At 31.9% G+C, this 21060-nt stretch overlaps 1 protein-coding gene and 1 long non-coding RNA gene across 3 annotated transcripts in view; both read left to right on the forward strand.

The window, feature by feature from the left end:
• The window catches only part of LOC132736935 (mucolipin-3-like), a 101800-nt gene that overhangs the window by 65069 nt on the left and 15671 nt on the right, over nt 1–21060 (forward strand). Inside the window, exons 6-7 of one of the 2 annotated variants that reach the window (XM_060724149.1) lie at nt 12331–12451; nt 12883–12973. The exons of the other annotated variant lie outside the window; for it this stretch is intronic. Coding sequence (XP_060580132.1) covers nt 12331–12451; nt 12883–12973 — 212 coding nt within the window. The remainder of the gene's footprint in view (nt 1–12330; nt 12452–12882; nt 12974–21060) is intronic. 2 annotated transcript variants of the gene reach the window in all.
• Nucleotides 1639–5722, forward strand: LOC132736938 (uncharacterized). Its single transcript, XR_009626650.1, has 3 exons — nt 1639–1996; nt 4734–4768; nt 5651–5722. It is a non-coding gene; the product is annotated as an uncharacterized LOC132736938 (long non-coding RNA).

Raw genomic sequence — 21060 nt, forward strand, 5'->3', positions numbered from 1 at the left:
TTGGACAATTTACTTCGAATTAACAACAGATCCGATATATTTTCTTAACGACGACGACATCATGATGTTAACTCGACCAGATAGACATGTTGGTTTGCTTTTTCGGCGTTCAGCGTGTCGCTCTCGGCACAAAGTAATTCGTACATCAAAACAATTCTGGTACATTTATCAGAGGCGGGGAAATCTGACTCGCCAATGGAAAAAAAGTCCCAAGTCACTTCATAAGGCTTAGACCCGGTTGGTAGGCGTACACCGCTAGTAACTGCGTAAAATGAGTAACACGTAAAACACCGTCTCATACCGACCTTAAAGTACAAAATGTTTACCTGCTTCGTGACCGCATTAGCGAGTGACAAAGCATTACGTTGCACGATAACGGATTTTCAGACACTTAAAATATTGAATGCTCTGTCAAATTAAATATTTGTTAAATTCATAAGATGTTAACCACTTAGACGTATGGTATTAATTTTATCAGTGCAACAAAATGTCCTCAATTTTAAAAGATAGCAAACATGAACGTATTACTGAAAATTGTCTTTTATCGTTTGCGACATCCTTGTCAGATGTCATGTCAGAACGATTCAACAGCATGTGATGTTTATTACATGATTAAATGTGAAATATAAATGGAAAAATAGAGTAAAAGGGCAGGTATATAGCTTTTTTTCAGATAAATCTCTATATTTAGTACAACAGGTATTCCATGACTTAGTGGATTTCTGTCGTAACAAACAAACATGTTTTAAAGGACAAACAAATAGATAAGAAAAAAACAACAACAAAAAACAAACAAACATTTAAGTATTATTTACACAAAATATTACAGCAAAATGTTATCCCTTTATCGAAAATTCATGACATTATAAATGTTCACACGGACGTATAATTGGCCATACATGTATTTGAATTGTGCAATATAGTAACATATCATCAAAGAGTGTATGGTAGTAATAAATCCCATTGAACGTATAATTTACATAAATAATTGTATCACATCCCCGTGCCGATTTTGCGACTCTGTAAATACGGTATTGCACGGCCGTGCATATATTATGACGTGACGTAATTTGCGTCATACAAATATAGTGTGGATACGCGCGAAATGTTAGCGTTAGACTATAGGCCTGTTAATGAAAAAATAATTAGTTTTCACTTTAAACAGTCTTTATTTTGGGTATATTTTAAATAGAATATTGTATTCGTGTAGGTTCATTATTAGAATTTTTTGAACTCGTTCAAATAAATCAATATTATGCTCAACTTTCTGAAACCAAGAGTGGTTAGGCTTTGCAACCAGTATACAACAAGCCAACCATCCATGCAGTCCGTGAACGCTCTATTTTCTTGGCAGCAGTATTTATTGTATCTCATAAATGAACTCACTTAATATTCAAATCCGGTCTGGGCATATTCAGCAGGAGTAATGTGAGTTCAAAGGATCAGGAAGAAAATGTGTTTAAATTATTTTCAAATTGATTGCTGTTGATCTACACGTGTAGTCTAGTGGATATGGTAGCTGGTGAAGAGATAAAAAATGAGCCGTGTCACGACAAAACCAACATAGTGCGTTTGCGACCAGCATGGATCCAGACCAGCCTGCGCATCCGCGCAGTCTGATCATGATTCATGCTGTTCGCTATCAGTTTCTCTACTTGTTATAGAGTTGGTAAGCGAACAGCATGGATCCTGATCAGACTGCGCGGATGCGCAGGCTGGTCTGGATCCATGCTGGTCGCAAACGCAGTATGATGGTTTTGTCGTGACGCGGCTCAAATATATTCATACGCAATTTATTAATCGAACAGATGAGTAACCAAGCAAGTCGATGTTGCTAACCTGTCCGCGAGAGATTAATTTACTTCCTGGTTGAAAATTATGCGTTACTTAACATTGTTAATCATTCAAAGTGTTTTATTACTTTTGATATATAGGATATATTAATTTACAAATTGATTTTAATCTAAATTTGGGATTCTTTGGTGATTATTCTCAGGTTTGTTGACATTTGTAATTAATTTTTTCTTCATATACCTGGTCAGTAAAAAGCTTAGGTATATTTGTCTAATACTCTTTTTATTTAAAGTTCTAACAAACAGTTTGAATAACATTTTTTTTCACTAGTATACATGTATAGGGACTTACTTTATATCCATTGCGCACTTAGCATATTTTAAATCTTTAAAATGACAGGTGATAAGCAAATCAAAATGTAGTTAGGATCGGAAAGGTTATAAAAAGGAATTCGTCAGGATTTTAAGTGGGGAACTCGACTGATTTTATGCCGAAAACTTTCATTTTTTGCCTCTTTCCATTATTCGAAAAAGTTTCACTTTTAGTCGCCATTATACCTTAATACCACAAGATGATTATATATATATATATTACAGTTTATTTGGAAGATGCAAAATAAAAAGGGAGATAACTAAAACGTACGAATATTTCAGACGGTTTAATGTTGGTAGGTGGGTAACAGGGCGTAAAACACGCAATAAAATCTTAAATAAAGTTCGCTTCAATTTCGTCGACTGAATAGTTAACATAAATAAAATATTTCAGGTGGAACATTATACTTTTAGTATTTATAATTATCAGTCTTTATAACAAGTCCACGTACATTCAATAGTGTACATTTACCCCCGTTTAAACAAATGCCATAGCGTGGTCAGATTTATGAAGCGGTAATCTCCATAGTTGATATACATTTACATTCAAGTATCCAATGTCATTTTAAAGTAAAGACTGAAGATAATAAGCAATTATAAATGTTTGTAGAGCGGGTTTTTTGCAAATATTTGAACTTAAATATTTACAAATGAAAACATGAAAAGTATAATGCTAGCAATGCCGTAGGGTTTTAAATTCCCATTAACCCTAAAAAATCATGTTTTAAAGAAATATAATTTTTTGGTTGTCTTGTTACAGTTGCGCTTTGGCAATTAATACAGATAAAATGGTTAAGTATTTTGTATGGAAGTAACATTACTTTATTGCCTATGATTCTTCAATGTTGTTGCATAGTTAATGCCATTTGAAAATGTACCTGTATATTATACGACACTTTATTACTAACGAATGCTCATTTTGATGATAACACATAATGTTTTATATGTATTCGTATCTTATGACAATGTTAATTTTATACTCGTCTTAAATAAATAAAATCATCTATCTACCAAGCTTAATGTAGTCTTAACAGCGTCTATAACTTTATATGTAAAAACAAAGAATACTCTTAATTTTTATTTAGTTAATACATTAACAACCCAGTTACACAGAGGCATTGTTGATTGATCGGTAGTTTTTGGAGTGGTAACACCGATATCCCATTTTGTCACCCCTTATCAGCTACTATCAGTTTTTTTCTTTTCGATGAAAAATTACCGATTCGGACTTTTAAACAGGCTTAAAATTCTTGATCGGTGAAAATATACTACCAATTACCGATAGCCTGTCAACACAAAATATTACCAATTGGACATTGTCCCAAAAGTCTAAATGTATAAGTTAAATAAAATTTTAAAAATATAAAGGTGTTTTAACGCGAATAAGGGCGTTCTTTTTTTATTCTTACACGACATCAACAACGGTTCCGTCCCTGCTAAAATGTGCTTGATTTGTTTCCGTACGTATTTTCAACGTACTGCATTTTTAGTGGCTACTTTAGATCGTCAACAGTGATTTTATTTTTTATTTACACACACTCACTTTCGGTCCGTCTATGTCCAAAATGTGTTAGAATGTGCGTTTCAACACCTTTTATTTCACGTCAGGACACCTTTTGTTTTGAGTTATATCTCATTGATTCACGTTATTTGCATTATTTTATTTCATTTGACTATAAGACTTTAGCAAACAACAGAACATGTATTTCTAAACACAATCAGAAAAAACAATATTTAAAATACGGGATTCTGTCGGTTTTGAGCAGATTGGTTGATTTAAATTATCCTACTACCGATGTTCATATTCAAAGGAAACTGTAATGAAACAACGCGTGACAATTGATCAAAACATTCAATGAATAGAAATGAAATGACCGATTGAGGACGGGCCGTTTGTGCAAATGGGGTGTTAGATACCTACATATATATATTCTTTCTGTTCCCACATAACACCGACACCGTACACATCAACGGAATCTTGACTATTATGTTCATTTTGATCAATCTAATATTTTACTTCCTACAGCAAAATAATCAAATAAATTTTGACCTTGTGTTTGTAAATTAAAGTCCCAGGTAAGACACAAATTATTTCATGACCAATTGGCGGAAGGCCATTACATGTATTTCATCAGCTGCTCGTTATCTCAAACCAAATAGCAAAACAAAACATTAAAAAAATAACTGAAAAAAAACAAAAACAAACAAATACGTACGTTTCTTTACAAAAACGGCGAATGGACTATGACAAGCGTATATGTATAATAAGTATTACAGTATAACTTTTGAAAACTGGGCCCGTTCCTGGACAGGAGCAAAAGCTCGGTTTGTAGAGGATTCCGGTTTTCAGAGGTTTTATTAAGAGTTATTCATGTGTTATTTAGCTTTAAATCGAAAATTACATTTATCTTACACAATTCATATTTTCTTTAAATTAAACACAACTATGTAACAGATATCTTTTTTTTTTATCTATTTAACTACATAATGATACAAAAATATTTAATTTCCTTTCATAAATGAAGTAAGGTTAAATACCCTTCTTTTATACATTTAAATTTGTTACAGAAGACAGATCATGATGGCCGACAATAGCGGAAATGGTATGTTTTTATCTGTTACTTCACATTGATATCCATAAAGATATGCATTTGTTATTTATTGGAGACAATTTGTTGTAGTGTAAGTGGTGATATAGATGATGATGATGGCGATGATGATGAAAATAGCGATGATAAGAAAAAAGATTGTAATGACAAAGATGATAATGATCAAGATGAAGAAGATAATGATGATAGCGATGATAAGGATGAATATTGAGATGTTAATGGTGATAATGATGACTATCAAGGATGAATATTGTGATGATGACGATGATAGCGATGATAAGGATGAATATTGTTATGATGATGATGATGGTGATAGCGATGATAAGGATGAATATTGTGATGATGATGATGGTGATAGCGATGATAAGGATAAATATTGAGATGATAATGGTGAAAATGATGACTATAAATGATGGGTATTGTGATGATGATGATGATGATGGTGATAGCGATGATAAGGATGCATACTGTTATAATGATGATACAAGCTTATGATAACAAATGATGATGATGATGACTATGCTACAGCTGGTGATGCTCAGCAATATTGATGTACATGGTAATGAAAAAAATGTATGCTCTCAATAATGGCCGATGTACGGTTTCTTTACGAGTAAGAAGATTATGACGACGATGATAATGGTGAAGATTATAATGATATCTGTGATGATAGTGTAATGAAAAAGATGATGATAATGATGGTTGCGGTAATGATAATTATGATGTAGGTGGTAATGTTAATGATGATAATGATGGTGATGGTCATGATGATGATGATGATGATGATGATGATGACAATTATTATTATTATAATGATTATGGCAATCTTAGCAATGTTGACTGACATTCAAATTCAATGCATTTTGTTTCAAATAGATATCAAGAATGAAGATCAGCATGAAAATAATTCAGCAGCAAGACTAAATGACGTTGTTTTAACTGGTAAGATTCTTTTTAATTGACACTATGTATAAATATAGTGTGTGGAGTTTAAAGTAAATTGGTCTATAATGGAAAGTCTGATGTACAATAAATAACTAAGTTGATATTATTTAGTATCAGAAAATAACAACAAACGAAATAATTATAATTATATGGGTGTTGTTGGCAAGTATATGATACACGATTTGACTAAGCACTATAGTATCAATTTTAAAGTTACTGTAATATTTTTATTAACATTTGAAATACTGATGGAAACTATGCTCCCTGTAGACCGATTCACTTTTAAACGTGACGTGCAGAAAATGTTTATTTTACATTTAAATAGAAACTGTATATCAATTATCAGTTCTTTAAAATACTTTGATCAATTCTGAGCATTGGATATCGATAAGCATATAAAATAATGATTATGTTAAAAAACTACGAAAATTCATTTTCTGTAATTATAATACTTAAAATTCGACTAGATTGATTACAAAGAATATTTCAAAATAATTGTAAGGCTACACAACTTAAATTAAATATTTTTGAAATAGTCCAGTTTGTAAAATGTTCACTTCTTCCTCATTGAGTTCATTCTCTTCCCCAAGTACAGACTTCCTGTCACGTAATTTGTTTATAATGAAGGTTTCTTTGTAACGATAAAGAAATTAGTCCGTTAATTATAACAGCTTTATTGATAAACATTTGTTAAGGTTCTAGATCCATCAATAACTCGTAAAAGTTCGGTAACTTGCGTCCTTTTGCGTATCTTATTTTATCTAAACTTTTAAAGACATTCATTTGACAATAGATGATAGACGCACCTGTTTGTCAAGCGTTAACATCTGCAGAAGAACAAGAACGCACTTAAAGCACGAGTCCGTATGGGCAAGGATTAAACATGTCTGAGGGCTTTGATAAAAATAATTCTGCAATCATACAGACAAATGAGTCTCGTCACTTGCTTTTAATGTGGTATTGTATTTTATATTTAATAATGAAAAGCGGGCTATGATTGCAGTTACCTGCTTTAATGTGATGTCACAAGTCACGCTCATAAAACAATGCAATGACAGCTCATGCATGTCTGATCTTAACCTTTAAAGCTACATGCCAAACTAATTCAATAAAATCAAACTTCAAAAAAAAAAAAAAAAAAAAATATTACTTAGACTTTAGGAATGTAAAATATTAAAGATTCAATTAATAATTGCCATGTTATACGTGGTTAATGACTTATTGTTTGAAAATATTATGACTATATCTCTAATGCGTGACTAACGAAAAAAGAGCGTTTTTGCACATTTTTACATCATTTTAGTAATTTACGTGAGTTGTAAGTGCAAATAGATAGGTGTAAAATGGTTCCTTTTGGTCTCTTCACTTCATTATACGTTTACACATATTTTATTTTTTTTTATAAACATTAGCATAAATCTGGAGGCATGCTGCTTTTATTCTTGTTTACTTTCCCGATAGTGTAGTTATCTGTGTGCAACTTTTATGCAAAACTTTATTTTCGTTCTGCTCCGAGGAAAACAGACGCTTATTTCCTTTTATGTGGCACGGTGTTTCCCTGGGCATATATGATGGACCGGATACCTTAAGATAGGCGTGTTATCAAGATTTGAAAAAAAAAGTATTTATTAAAGTGAAACAGAGAAGCTTTTCTTTCTAACTAGGATGTTAATGAAAAAGCTTTTCTATCAATCTATGAAAGTGAAATTGAAAGTTAAAATTGCTGGAATATATATTTCATAATATCCTCATGTAATCATAGCGGAAAATGGAATTAGGAAGTAACGGTAAGCTAGTGCAAGATTTTTGTAAGTTTTTTTAATAAACATACAAATTTACTGACACGGAACATATTATCAAATAATCAAAGAACAATTTTGAATTTGCAGTGATGATAAACGTTTAAAATAAGAAATATTCTCAAGACAGCTTTTTGTCAATTTGAAATGAAGCAAACCAGCAATGTATCAGGCGAAGGTATTCAATCAATTCTTTTAAAATTTCTTCATTATCTTAGAAGCATTGGATTAATAAGCATTTAAAAACACCAACGCGAGAAGAGCATTTTCTGCCTCTACTACACTTAAATACGATTTACAGTCACCGTGATTACATTTGTATTTCGATCTCCTTACATACTTTTTGCCCCCTAATAGTAACTAATTTCAAAGGGGACAGCAATGCAATCTTAACAATAAAGCTATTGTAGTACCGATTTATAGATGTGTATTTTTACGTTTAGTACGCTAAGGAAGTACTAACAAAAATGTTTAAGCAATTAGATAAAAGTAAAATTTGCTATATCAGTTTGTAACAAAGAGTTGCCGCCCTATTATCAGCTAACAAGAACGCTTACTCTTACACACAGAATTTAATTTACACAATGAATTTTTGTTCACAGTTAGGAAAGACAGACAGGATAGTAACAAAGTCGCTGATTACGAGGATGAAGCAAAGAGACTTCGTAAACTGTTGAGGCTTTACTTCTATTCGGCATTCAAATTTAAGGGGAACATATGCAACTTCCATTTTATTTACTGTTTCGTCTTCCTGATGCAAATCATAAAAGTAGCTCTACTTACAAGTCAGGTTTGATACTTGAAACTATTTTGCTCTATTTTTTATTGGTTTACTAGTCAGAGGTTTCATAATTTTATAATCAAAATAAGAATCTAAAATACTTTCAATTGATAAATCTTACAATGTTTAAAGATTCAAATACAAATGAGATATTTTCTACTGTAGTTATGATTCATGCTTAATCGAGCACATAAATTAAACAACCAGTTGTATAATCTTATACATGAAAAAACTATTATAGTCCTGCCAGACATCAAGCTCATATCAACTAAATACGATTTTTTTTATTTATTAGTCAGCGGTCATTGCGATCCATCCTACTGTGTAGGCCCACTGTTTTACTCTCACTTGATTCTTCATGTACATTTTGACTAATTTTTGCTCTACTTTTTACAATTCAGATGTTCCAGTTTGGAAATGACCGAGGAAACTTTAGTTCCGTTGTCAACAGAGGCCATCTTGTCCTTCGACATCTTCTTTTAGAACATTGGGATGCTAGTAATGCATTTTCTTGATTCATATGATTTTTCTTGTGCGCATGCGCAACTTCTAGGTTTACAGTAGTTCGGATATAATTCATATTATTTAAGTTCAATACATAAAACAGATATCTTAATTATTCTTTGAGCAATTAGTTTTTCTAAAAAGTAATAAGTAATGTTTCACTGTGATAGGCAGCACAATATCATTGCTCACTAGTTTGATTGACTATTCATTGTACAGGTTGGGAAACGCTGCCATATCCTCCTGCACAAGGTGACTTTGCCGTGTATAATATTGATGATCTCGAGAGTGGTATTAACTATGCTGTTAAAAACGTAAGTGAATTTGCCTTTACCCTGATGAAACCAAATGTGATAAGCCCATTGCCACCACTATAGAGCCTGACCAATTTCCGTCAAGTCCACTAATTGCCGAAAACCACGTTCTTAAAAATATTAATGAGCACTTCAAAAAGTCGGAAGCTGAGCAAGACTACTTAAAATTTCCGCAGATTAAGGACTAAAAATATTTCGAAACACTTCTATGATACAGTTTCTCAGATTTAGAATTGTTTGTTTTCTTTGTCAAAATGAAAATATCGAATCGGCCAGTTTATTTCCTGTACATGTCAGCGTCCGCTTTTTTCCGTTTTAAAAATGTATCAAAATTACATTAAAACCTAATAAAGCTTAGCCAATAAGGATTTATTTCAAAACATTTGAAGGAATCTGAAATACGGAAGTACTACTTGTGATGAAGGCGACTTCTGTTTGCGGTTTGCAATAAAAACAACAACAACCTTAAATAACAATTGTACTCATAACATAGTATTTACTTCCTTGAATTGATAGTCCCGAAACTGAAAATGAGAGAATATTAAAGTACAGCCAGTCAGGAAGTTAGCTGTTCAAATAACTTGACATAGATTTAAACTTGGATGGTAATGTTTTATTTTTAGAATATGAATATAAATTGATACAATTAATACGTTGTTACACACAAAAAAGTGATACTAAGTATTTTTTTTATTCGCTGATCGATTTTTAGTTTTTTAAAATCAAAACCAAAGTGCTTGTTTTAATACTTTTAACGTGTTTTTTCACATTTAATAGTTTCAATTTTAAAACATCTTAATAATATTAAAATTTTTTTTTTTGCTTTCAGTTTTTTTTCTTTTCTTTATTCCACCACTTTTAAATAGCTGTATATGTAAAAGCGAATGAACTATGCTACAATGTACTTATAATAAACGAATATCAGTCTTATTAATGTACTTACAAAACAACAAACAATAAAAACAAAACAACGAAAAAAAATGTATTGTAAGTGTATCAAAATACATGTATAATGACACACACATATATATAATTGTATTAACTTCCTGTTTCTATTAGTCTAAGCAACCAATTCATGTTGCTTAAGGAAAAGCGCTTTTAATCCGTTTCATCAAAATTAATAACACATTTGCGATGTATTTTATTGCAAAAGGTAATGTTCGAGGCTTATAGCTATCTAAATTTGGTAATCTAAATTTCCTAAGAAATATGATAAATTAATGTTTAGTTTTTTCTATCAAAAATTATTGGAAAAACTCGCGCCCAAACAAATAATAATATCTGAAATAGTAAAATAGATATCATATTTGCTCTTTTAGCGGGAAAAAGATCTAATGCACCCTTTTGGCCCCGACAAAATTTTAAAAACGAAAATTTACATACAAAGCGGCACATTATGGAATTTCATTTCCAACCCGACCCTAAAATAAAAAAATAAATTTTCATCTTTTTGGGGGTTTAAAAAAAAATTTTTAAAAAAAACAAACTTTAAGCTCTAAAAATTTTAACTAAAAACATTTTAAAAATTTAAAAGTTCTTTTTGGGTTTTTTTTATTTCGTTTAAAATTTGGTTTATTTATTGATGTGCATAAACGAAGGGTTAAGAAATTACTAATTTCCCATAAGCTAACATAAATGCTATGTAATTTTTGTAGAGTTTTTGTCGTAATTATTTGCTGGGTTTACCTGTTAATTTCCTGTTTTTCTGGGTGGTCTATATATGTAATAGAAGGCCCCCATAATTGGAAATAAAGTTGCATGTTTTTTATGCAACTACCTTAATATGTCAATCTTCCACAGAATAAATTGGGTTATTTTATTTTAAAATGAAAGTATATCGAAAATTGCCAAAAAGGTATAAAACGTTTTTTATTTCCGCTGTATTTGCAAACCAAAGTTTGGTCATAATCGTAATAATCTTCCTTATATAAATTATTGCAGTATTATAACGCAGAAAGGAAGAAGCCATTGGGGTACTATGTTCGAAACACAGACGACAAAAAAAAAAAAATGATAGCAACAATGAAATATTTTGACTTTCCTGGTTTTCATGATGCGAGTATTGGAGAAGGGATAACCATATCTGGTATTGTTTGATTGTTTTAACTTGTCAATTGCATACTAATTATATGGTCAATGCACACAAATTAATCTTCGATAAATTTTCGGTAAATTTCGTGAGTTGTACACAGTATGATGTGATTATATATAATTTGTTTCTACGAAATGGCTGTACTCAATAAGGTAAACTTCTTAATGTCCTTCCTGTTGTTAGATCGAAACCGCGTATGTCCATGTTTTTTTTGCTTATTTATAACTTTTTTCAAAAGTATCAAAGTAATGACTTTAATGTTGTTCTTTTTGTTTTTATTTTGTTTTGCACTTATTTTAATAAAAGCTACACTCTGTTATTATAACTAACATAGTTTTAGAAATAATATTTAAAATTTATGCGGATTAAAATAATAAATGTCATATACAATACAAAACGAGACAAATCAGTGTATTCGTGTTGACAACTTTGCAAGCACTTGGCCATAAAAAAATATTGCAAAAATAAAGAAAGAAAAGGTCTACAAAAATGGCAAACAAAAGTTTGGACCAACCTTTGATATATGAGATAATCACTTTATCGACTGTGCTATTGCGGATGTGACGATAACATATACATATTATCAATTTTCCAAATAGTAGTTATATAATTGATAAAAATCTCGTAAACTATACGAACAGAATTGAAGTGGGATCGAATATTTAAATAAGTGCTATAATCTATTCATAATTGACAGGCCAAATAAATCGGACTACAACATATACTAATTCAATACTAAAAGACTTATTAAATAATGAAAACAAAACAAACACATACAAAGCAAAATGAAGCGAAAACGTGAAGTAGTTGTGAATTTTTTTCTGCCAATCTTTAGATCTACTTGATGATACAAACAGAGCTAATATGTTATTAAAACTAATGCCAACAAAATGGGATATGGTTTAAAATGAAAGTGTAAGAGATTTTGTGGCCGCAGTCGCTGATTGTTCTTTGCGTAGGCTTAGATCGTCTTTTGTTGTTGCTGTTTTTAGACCGTTAGGGTGAATTCAATCTGCGATATCGTTTATTCATTGGTGGAAAAATTAAATTGTAAAAAAGTTATCCCATAAAAGTAACACACAACCTAGAAATAAACACATTGTTTTTTTTATTAATTGCAGACATAACGTTTCCGATTGACAAAGGACTGACCGTGGATTTAACGCATGAAAATGAGACGGTGTACAGTTATAATATCACCCGTGAATTTGATCATCACAATCTGTCACAACCAATAAAAAGGTTTGTCTTAAGTAATGGTGTATATAGATTTTTAGTCTTTATCATCTTTTCTATAAATGCAAACTCTTGAATTTACTTCACAAAAATATTTTTAATACGTATTACTAAGCAGGTTTTGGGCAATACAAACGATAGTGAAATTATTATTAGACCTACCGCCGATATCACTTGAAGCTGTACAAACTGTAAATAAACATAAAAATAAAACAGAACTATGAAACAATGATAAAAACGCATTACGCATATTATTAACTTGTATACATGTATTAGTATTAGGCTCAAATATTATTTTGAGAAGTTTCAAAGTTATCACAAACCCTCGAAACCTGATTTTTGAAACAGATAGCTTGAATACAAGTCAGGGAGTGGTCGTATGTTTGTTGTTTACCTGTGCCACATTTTACATTTATTTGGTGCTATATCTTTGTTAGGATGTTGTCAACAACACTTCACTTTCAGCTCCATTCTGTACGTTCACACGAAAGCAGTAGGAAGGCAACTTGTCTACGAGTAGAGGGCTGGGTGAGTGTATTTTCATTTTTCTGACAATTACATTGAAAATCCTGACATGAAAATTTAAATGTCTAAATTACACCATTCTGTGTTGTTTTAAACTTAATATTTCGGTAATTCTATCTTGGAAATGTGCATCATATCACTGCTAAGTCTTCCCGGGAGCTATTTATAGCGCACCAGTAACGTTTGTTTAAAAAAAAGAAGTTCAGGAAACGAATCGTCCGCTTCACTAATTTCAACTTTGAAATTCTATGTCTCAAACACCACCTTAAACCAAAACCAAAACAAACAAACAGTTTAACATGGAAACAGTTTATGCAGTAATACAAAATCTTTTAATTTTATTTTTGTTTAACAAAATGCATTGATATTGCAATAAAACTAAATTCATTCGTAATGATAAAATATTATGTTATCTGCTACTTGTGAACTATACATGTATATATAAACTTGAATTAACTGTGGGAAAACATGTCCCATACAATAGTAAAAGAGTAATGTCATATAGATATACATGTATCAGCTATTACCTTTTGAAATAGACGTCACAATCAATAGTTATTATATATTATAATTGTAGCTTGTAAACATTCTAACAAAATTAACGAAAATATCATCGACTGTATATTAATTTTGTCATCGGAATACGGGCCGCCCACGAAAAACCCCGTCGCCGTTTTTTTTTTTTGTTTTTTTTTTTTTGTTTTGGCGAGAGTGTATCCGTAGCATGCACGAAATAAACCGGTGATCGGCACATTTCTCAGACTATTCCTCGAAATATTGGACTTAACGGAATTCTGTCCAGACGTGCTATCTCTATTTTTTCAAAGAAAAAACTCAGAAATATAAACTTTTACAAAATATACAATTGAATTAGAATGTAAGATGTTACCCGTAAGAGAAACCTCGTAGAAGTGAGATGTGTGAAGTTGGCGGCCTAGCGGCCTGGCGGCCTGGCGGCGTGAAGTTGGCGGCCTAGCGGCCTAGCGGCCTGGCGGCGTGAAGTTGGCGGCCCAGCGGCCTGGCGGCCTAGCGGCGTGAAGTTGGCGGCCTAGCGGCCTGGCGGCCTAGCGGCCCAAAATTTTAATGTTGTAAAAATGTTTTTTTAACAATAAAACGGCATTTAATGAAGTTTTAAAGATAATTATTGTTATTTAACGATATATCTAAAAAAAAAATCATTTTCAGAGATTTTTTTAATTTTGTCATTTTTGTGAAGTTGGCGGCCAGCGGCCTAGCGGCCTAGCGGCCCAAATTTTAATGTTGTAAAAATGTTTTTTTTAACAATAAAACGGCATTTAATGAAATTTTAAAGATAATTATTGTTATTTAAACGATATATCTAAAGAAAAAATCACTTTCAGAAATTATTTTAATTTTGTCATTTTTGTGAAGTTGGCGGCCCAGCGGCCTGGCGGCCTAGCGGCCCAAAATTTTTATGTTGTAAAAATGTTTTTTTTAACAATAAAACGGCATTTAATGAAGTTTTAAAGATAATTATTGTTATTTAAACGATATATCTAAAGAAAAAATCACTTTCAGAGATTTTTTTAATTTTGTCATTTTTGTGAAGTTGGCGGCCCAGCGGCCTGGCGGCCTAGCGGCCTAAAATTTTAATCTTCTAAAAATGTTTTTTTTTAACAATAAAACGGCATTTAATGAAGTTTTAAAGATAATTATTGTTATTTAAACGATATATCTAAAGAAAAAATCACTTTCAGAAATTATTTTAATTTTGTCATTTTTGTGAAGTTGGCGGCCCAGCGGCCTGGCGGCCTAGCGGCCAAAAATTTTAATGTTGTAAAAATGTTTTTTTTTAACAATAAAACGGCATTTAATGAAGTTTTAAAGATAATTATTGTTATTTAAACGATATATCTAAAGAAAAAATCACTTTCAGAAATTATTTTAATTTGTCATTTTTGTGAAGTTGGCGGCCCAGCGGCCTGGCGGCCTAGCGGCCAAAAATTTTAATGTTGTAAAAAGGGTTAGGGTTAGGGTTAGGGTTAACCCTATTTGTATGCATATTGAGATAATCAAATAAACTTGGAAACTTGGAAACTAAAAATAATAATTATCATTCAAATAGATATAGATTATACGAGTACATAAGTATTTACATTTTCATTATACAATTTTTTTGTGATATACTTAAGATGCTTATACAGCTATCACTGATGCCAGTATCGTATTTTCTTTCTAGAAAACATAATTATGACAAAGCATATTTAACATGGTACTTTTAAAGCAAAGTCATCGTCTTTAATGCAATAGTAAACATAAGCGATTGCTATTCTTAAAAAATGTTATGAACATTCGTGTTTTGTTATGATAAAACAGGCGTCTGCCTATAAGTTTTTAAAACTGCGTTTCGTTATCACTTAATAATATTTCTGAAACAACATCTTTGCCAAATAAATTATACAAAGTTTTCTTCGCGAAAAATGTCCATTCTATTACAAGTTACAACAACATGTTTTATGATATACAATTCACCATTATATTTTAGCCCCATACAGAAGCCTGGTAACCACTTTTAGATTTTTAAGTGTTTATAATATTTATTTAAACATAAGTTATGGCAATTTATATGAAATTAGATAACAAATAATTAATTGAAAATACTCATTCCTTTTGCATTATTTTCATTTGATCGCAGGTCTGTCAGATACTTAACCTCTAGTGACAATGGACAGCTTCGTTAATTCAATTCAAATAGTTCATTTTCGTTTAATCACGTGTACAACATATACATCACAATCAAAATGGCTAAAACTTATGAAAGTACTTATGCCATTAAATGTAAATTTGATGGGGGTCTTTTGACCTTCTCCAAATCCCTCCAGAGGCGTGCACGTCGAGGAGAAGGCACACGGCAGGTCAAGGTCAAGTCATCTTAAGTACCAGAGGTGATTGGTTGACCTGTCGTGACTAACTCTGGAGGGTTGGCGCTAATGGGAGCCGTTTTTGTTTTCGTCAGTATGGAACTTGATGCCTGGCCAGTATTGTCGTACTCCTCTACCACCAACGAACGAAGAATAGGCTACAGGAAGATTCAGTTTGACAAAGACGTCCCCGATGTGGCTACCTTAGTGGACCGGCAAGGATGCTATATTCTCGGACAGATGGTTATACCGGCGCCGAGTATAAATAAACTTAAACTGACTGGTCTTTTGTCCTACCTTTACTTTTTATGAATGGGGGGCTTTTGTCCTACTTTTACATTTTTATAGGGGGCTTTTGTCCTATGTGGAAAATTCATGGGGGGGGGGGACTCTTGTCCACCTTGTCATTTTTAGACGGGCGTGGGGGGGGGGGCTTTCGTCCGAGGAGGGGGCTTTTGTCCGTATCCAGAATTATATATACATGTATAAAAAATTATAAATTGAAAAAAAATTTTAAAAAAATACAAAGGGCCTAAAAAAAGTATTACCCCTTTGTTGGATTTGAACTCAAAACCTTCCGTATGCAAGACAAGTAACATAACCACTACACTATCAGCCCGATGATATTCAATGACCTTTTTCCATGTAATGTGTTTTTTGTATATAGTTCTTTTCCTGCCACCCCTTTATAATCTTTAATTTAATATTTAAATTTTGTGCATTAAATGTCTTTGATCTTCATAAAAATATCGTATTTCAAAGGAAATGTCTTTGTAAATTATTGATTTTGATAAAAAAAATATATAATGTTAAATCGTTATATCAAAGTCATTTTTTATTTTTTGTTTTCAAACTCTTGGAATATAAACATAATTATAATATCTGGTGGACACAGTTTCAGATTTTTTCTATCTTTTCTAAAAACAAATTACTGTCGACGTCTTGTTGAACAACTTATGCGACTTTTTTCACCATGCATATTACGTAATTAAAGATTATTGAGTCGCTGATTGAGCGTAATTGAATTCCTTTCATGTGCTTTAAACTGCATGTAAAATGCTTGTTTATCAAGAAAGTTATGCTGACTCAAATTAAGTTAGTCTGACGCGCATCAAACAAAAGTGTCATAATTCGGCTGTTCTCTCTCAGACCCCTACGTTATCCGTTAAATTATTTATAACGGTTATAACCCAAAAGTCACACCACAGGGGGTGACACGATGCAGTAACACATACTGTAAGTACATGAAACTCGTTGGTACTGGCTGGGGCGACATCAAGGGCTGTTTCTGCTAAAAAAAAATGTCGACGCCGTTACACATAAACTTTTAAATAAAAATGAAAAGAGTTTGTTTTAATGTTTATTTATATTTGTTGAAGTGATAACAAAGTATTTGATAACAGATGAAATAATTCATGCATACTGAATTCATAGCTTTTTCATATACACAACAAGGTTCAGAAGAGTAGTAATGTTTAATCACTTTTGTAAATTTGTAAAGGGATCAAATTAATATCCTTTGCTTTATGTCACCTACATGTGATGTCCATACATATCTTTTAAACGGAGTACGGGTATAATCCCCTTCGGACAAAAATCCCCATCATGTATTTTTGTATATCCGGACATAAATTTTATAGAGTGGACAAAACCCCACCACTTCAGTTTTATAGAGTGGACAAAACTTTCTTGTAAAACATGTTAAAAAACTAACAATTGTGCATCAGCAAAACTCAAAAGAATGTGTGAACAACTCATAAGTAAGGAGATGACCGTACCCGAGTTTCTATAGGCTATCAGCCACAGTATCCACTTAAACTAAGTACAATGAAGTACAATGAAGGAAAATTGACTGAACTGAATAAATTAAAAAATGTGCTATAAAAATGTGCTATTTTTTAATCATTAATTGATGAAAATGTGCTTCATTCTTGATTATTAAGTAGTTTATTTTCTATATAAATAAATTGAAGAAATGAATGTGAAGAAACTAAAAATAATGGATAATTCAAGGTCATAAATGTGGCACAGTCTCAAATAAATGACTGCTCTTTGATGTTGATTTAACAGTTTGTAAATTATTTGTATAATCTCTTAAAATTGAAATTAAAAAATAAAATGTGATGATGTGTACTGTATATTATATATATTTCATTCATCAAATCTTGCCCAATAATTGGTAAGTGGTGGGGTTTTGTCCACTCTATAAAATTTAGTGGTGGGGTTTTGTCCACTCTATAAAATTTTGAGTGGTGGGGTTTTAACTGGTGGGGTTTTGTCCGTCTTCCGTGTTATGCAGTTGATAATTTACCATAATTTTAATGAAAACTTCTAAACTAAATAAAGGTAACTATTGATACATAATTATAATTCTAACACTATCGGAATTTTTTCTATATAGACAAAGAAGGCCGGAAGCGTGCATTATTCTACAACAGTGCACTCGCCGTTCTTATTATCTCCCTGTGTATTTTCACATTGAAGGCGCCATTTTGTTTAAAAAATCTGGTAAATTAAAACAATTTTTTTCGAATTTTGTTGTGAAAACTATCTAGAATGAAAGAAAATGGTCTAACTAAGAAAATTAATCCGAACACCAATATCTTTAATTCAGTCGTTAACGCTGTACAGACGTTTAAAGTGTTGTTTACGTGACGTCACAATGTAGCGCCAAACAGCACGTGCAAAACAATCAAATCAAGTCGGCTATTTAATGTCGCAAACGAGTTAAGTTTTACATTTATTTCACTTTTAATAATTTGTATTTCGCTTGGAAAATTATAAACTGAAATAAATAAACAAACAAAGTTGTATCAACGTTTTCAAAATTCGTTATTTTCAAAATGTTTCTACAAACGGTAGATTTAACAGTTTTTTTTCAACCCACTGGAACGGCCTCTAAAGAACGTTTCTATTGGAAACTCTGAGGCGAAAACAAATTCAACCACCAAACATAAAGTCCAACGTTATAATAAAAATTATATTTTTTCTTGACGTATTAGAATGGAAATAGATATCAATTCTTCGTGCATTATTGTATAATAATGCACGTTTTTCGTTCAAATGCTTTGTAATTAATCACTCAGGCCTATCGGCCTTCGTGATTATATTACTACACATTTGAACTCAAACCGTGCATTATTCTACAACAATGCACTCAGAATTGATATCTATTTCCTAAATAAAAAAACAAAAGTTCATTATTCAGTATAATATAAATTATTCATCAATTTTTATGGAGCATAATAATACATTAGAAACCTATGAAACAAGGGGATTTTTTCCGGGTAGTGAAGGGGATTTTGTCCAGCCTTGTAAAAAATAAAGGGGATCATGTCCACCCATGAAGGGGATTTTGTCCGGGTAGGTGAAGGGGATTTTGTCCGAAGGGGATTATGTCTGACATTCCTTTTAAACACATAAAAAACACAACTTTAATACACTATATGTAAATTTGATTGACCATGGGGAGGGGGGGGGGGGCTTTTGTCCTACCTTACTTTTTTATGGGGGCTTTTGTCCTATGTGTTAATTTCATGGGGGTGAAGGGGTGGGGGCTTTTGTTCACATTGTCATTTTTAGACGGGGTAGAGGCTTTCGTCCGGGGTGCTTTTGTCCGTATCCCTTTCACAAAATGCTCATGAAGTAATGTGTTAAAGAGCTTTTTTTTCAGTGGAAATAATTATTTCAGCGAATGTACCTTTTTTTAATTTATTTTATTTTATTTTTGCCACTGGGAATGTTCGGTACCATTGCCCAATTGGAGCCTCTGTAAAAAAAATTCATTGTTATATAACAGACCTGTGCGCAAAAAAAATCAACTGTTATATATCATTCGAGATTTTTTCCTATCTGAAGCAATGAAAAAATTGTACTGTTATATATCAATACAGTTTTCAAATGCTCATTGATAATGGGTAAGTGAGAAGAAATGAAAAATTCCAAACCATGCGATAACATCTTTAATGACCCAGTGACATCTGACCAATTTAAAAGCAGCCGATAAATATCATTTTATAGCAGATTTTATGGAAACCCATGGCTGTGTGATATTGTTCTTTTTCAATTTATGTAACCATTTGGATAATATATGAGTTCACTTCGACTATATATGAATTGAAAACACCTTCTTTTTTAACCGGAATCCATTTTCTTGCATAGCAGACAGGCGTTTCCGTGAGTTTTACCCATGCCGGAAATTTCATCTGGCATGGGGGGTGCCAGATGAGTCGCGTGCAAAACAACAACGTCATTTTAGCGCAGTTTATGAATGAACCGCGGTAAAATGACGTCGTTTTAGAAGGGAAATATGTGCTTAGGATGACGTCATTTCGCCGTTGTTATTAAAGTTGTAAGTTCATACGCTATTTTAAGAAAATAGTTAGGGATGAAATGACTTTAATTTCCATGAACATATATCATATTGAGGTAAACCATTTTAAATATGAAATAATATGACATAATATGCAAGAAAAAATATCTGACATATGTTTGCGGTTCGGACCTGAATATCCGTCCCTCGGGAACCCGCCCATGGGCGGTAACTCGGCAAGCCTCGTTACCGCCCAATGGGCGGGTCCCCTCGGGACGGATATTCCGGTCCGAACCGCAACATATGACAGATATTATTAATATTAATCCACAGTAACAATATATGAAACCATACTGTCAGTGTATGAAACCGAGTTAGCAATATATAAGTTGTTTTTCTCAATATGTGATCCAATTCTTCAATATATGTTACCATAGTAGCCATGTATGGAACCAGATGTCCTGATATGAAACCGAATTATCAATATGTTAATTCATTTTTACAAAATATGAAACCATTTTATCAATGTATGGAACCAAAGTAGCAATATATGAGTTGGTTATACAAATTATTCAATATATGGAACCAAAGTAGCAATGTATGAAACCAGGTGTCCTTCTATGAAACCAAATTATCAATATAGTAAATCATTTTTACAATATATGAAACCATTTTATCAATGTATGGAACCAAAGTAGCAATATATGAGTTGGTTATTACAATATATGATTCCAATAATTCAATATGTGGAACCAAAGTAACAACGTATGGAACAAGGTGTTCTTATATGAAACCAAATTATCAATATATTTATTTATTTTTACAATATATGAAACCATTTTATCAATGAATTGAACCAAAGTATCAATGTATGAGTTGGTTATTACAATATATGA

Source organism: Ruditapes philippinarum, unplaced genomic scaffold, assembly GCF_026571515.1.
Source record: "Ruditapes philippinarum isolate M1 unplaced genomic scaffold, ASM2657151v2 ctg1403_1_1_1_1, whole genome shotgun sequence".
NCBI lineage: Eukaryota > Metazoa > Mollusca > Bivalvia > Venerida > Veneridae > Ruditapes > Ruditapes philippinarum.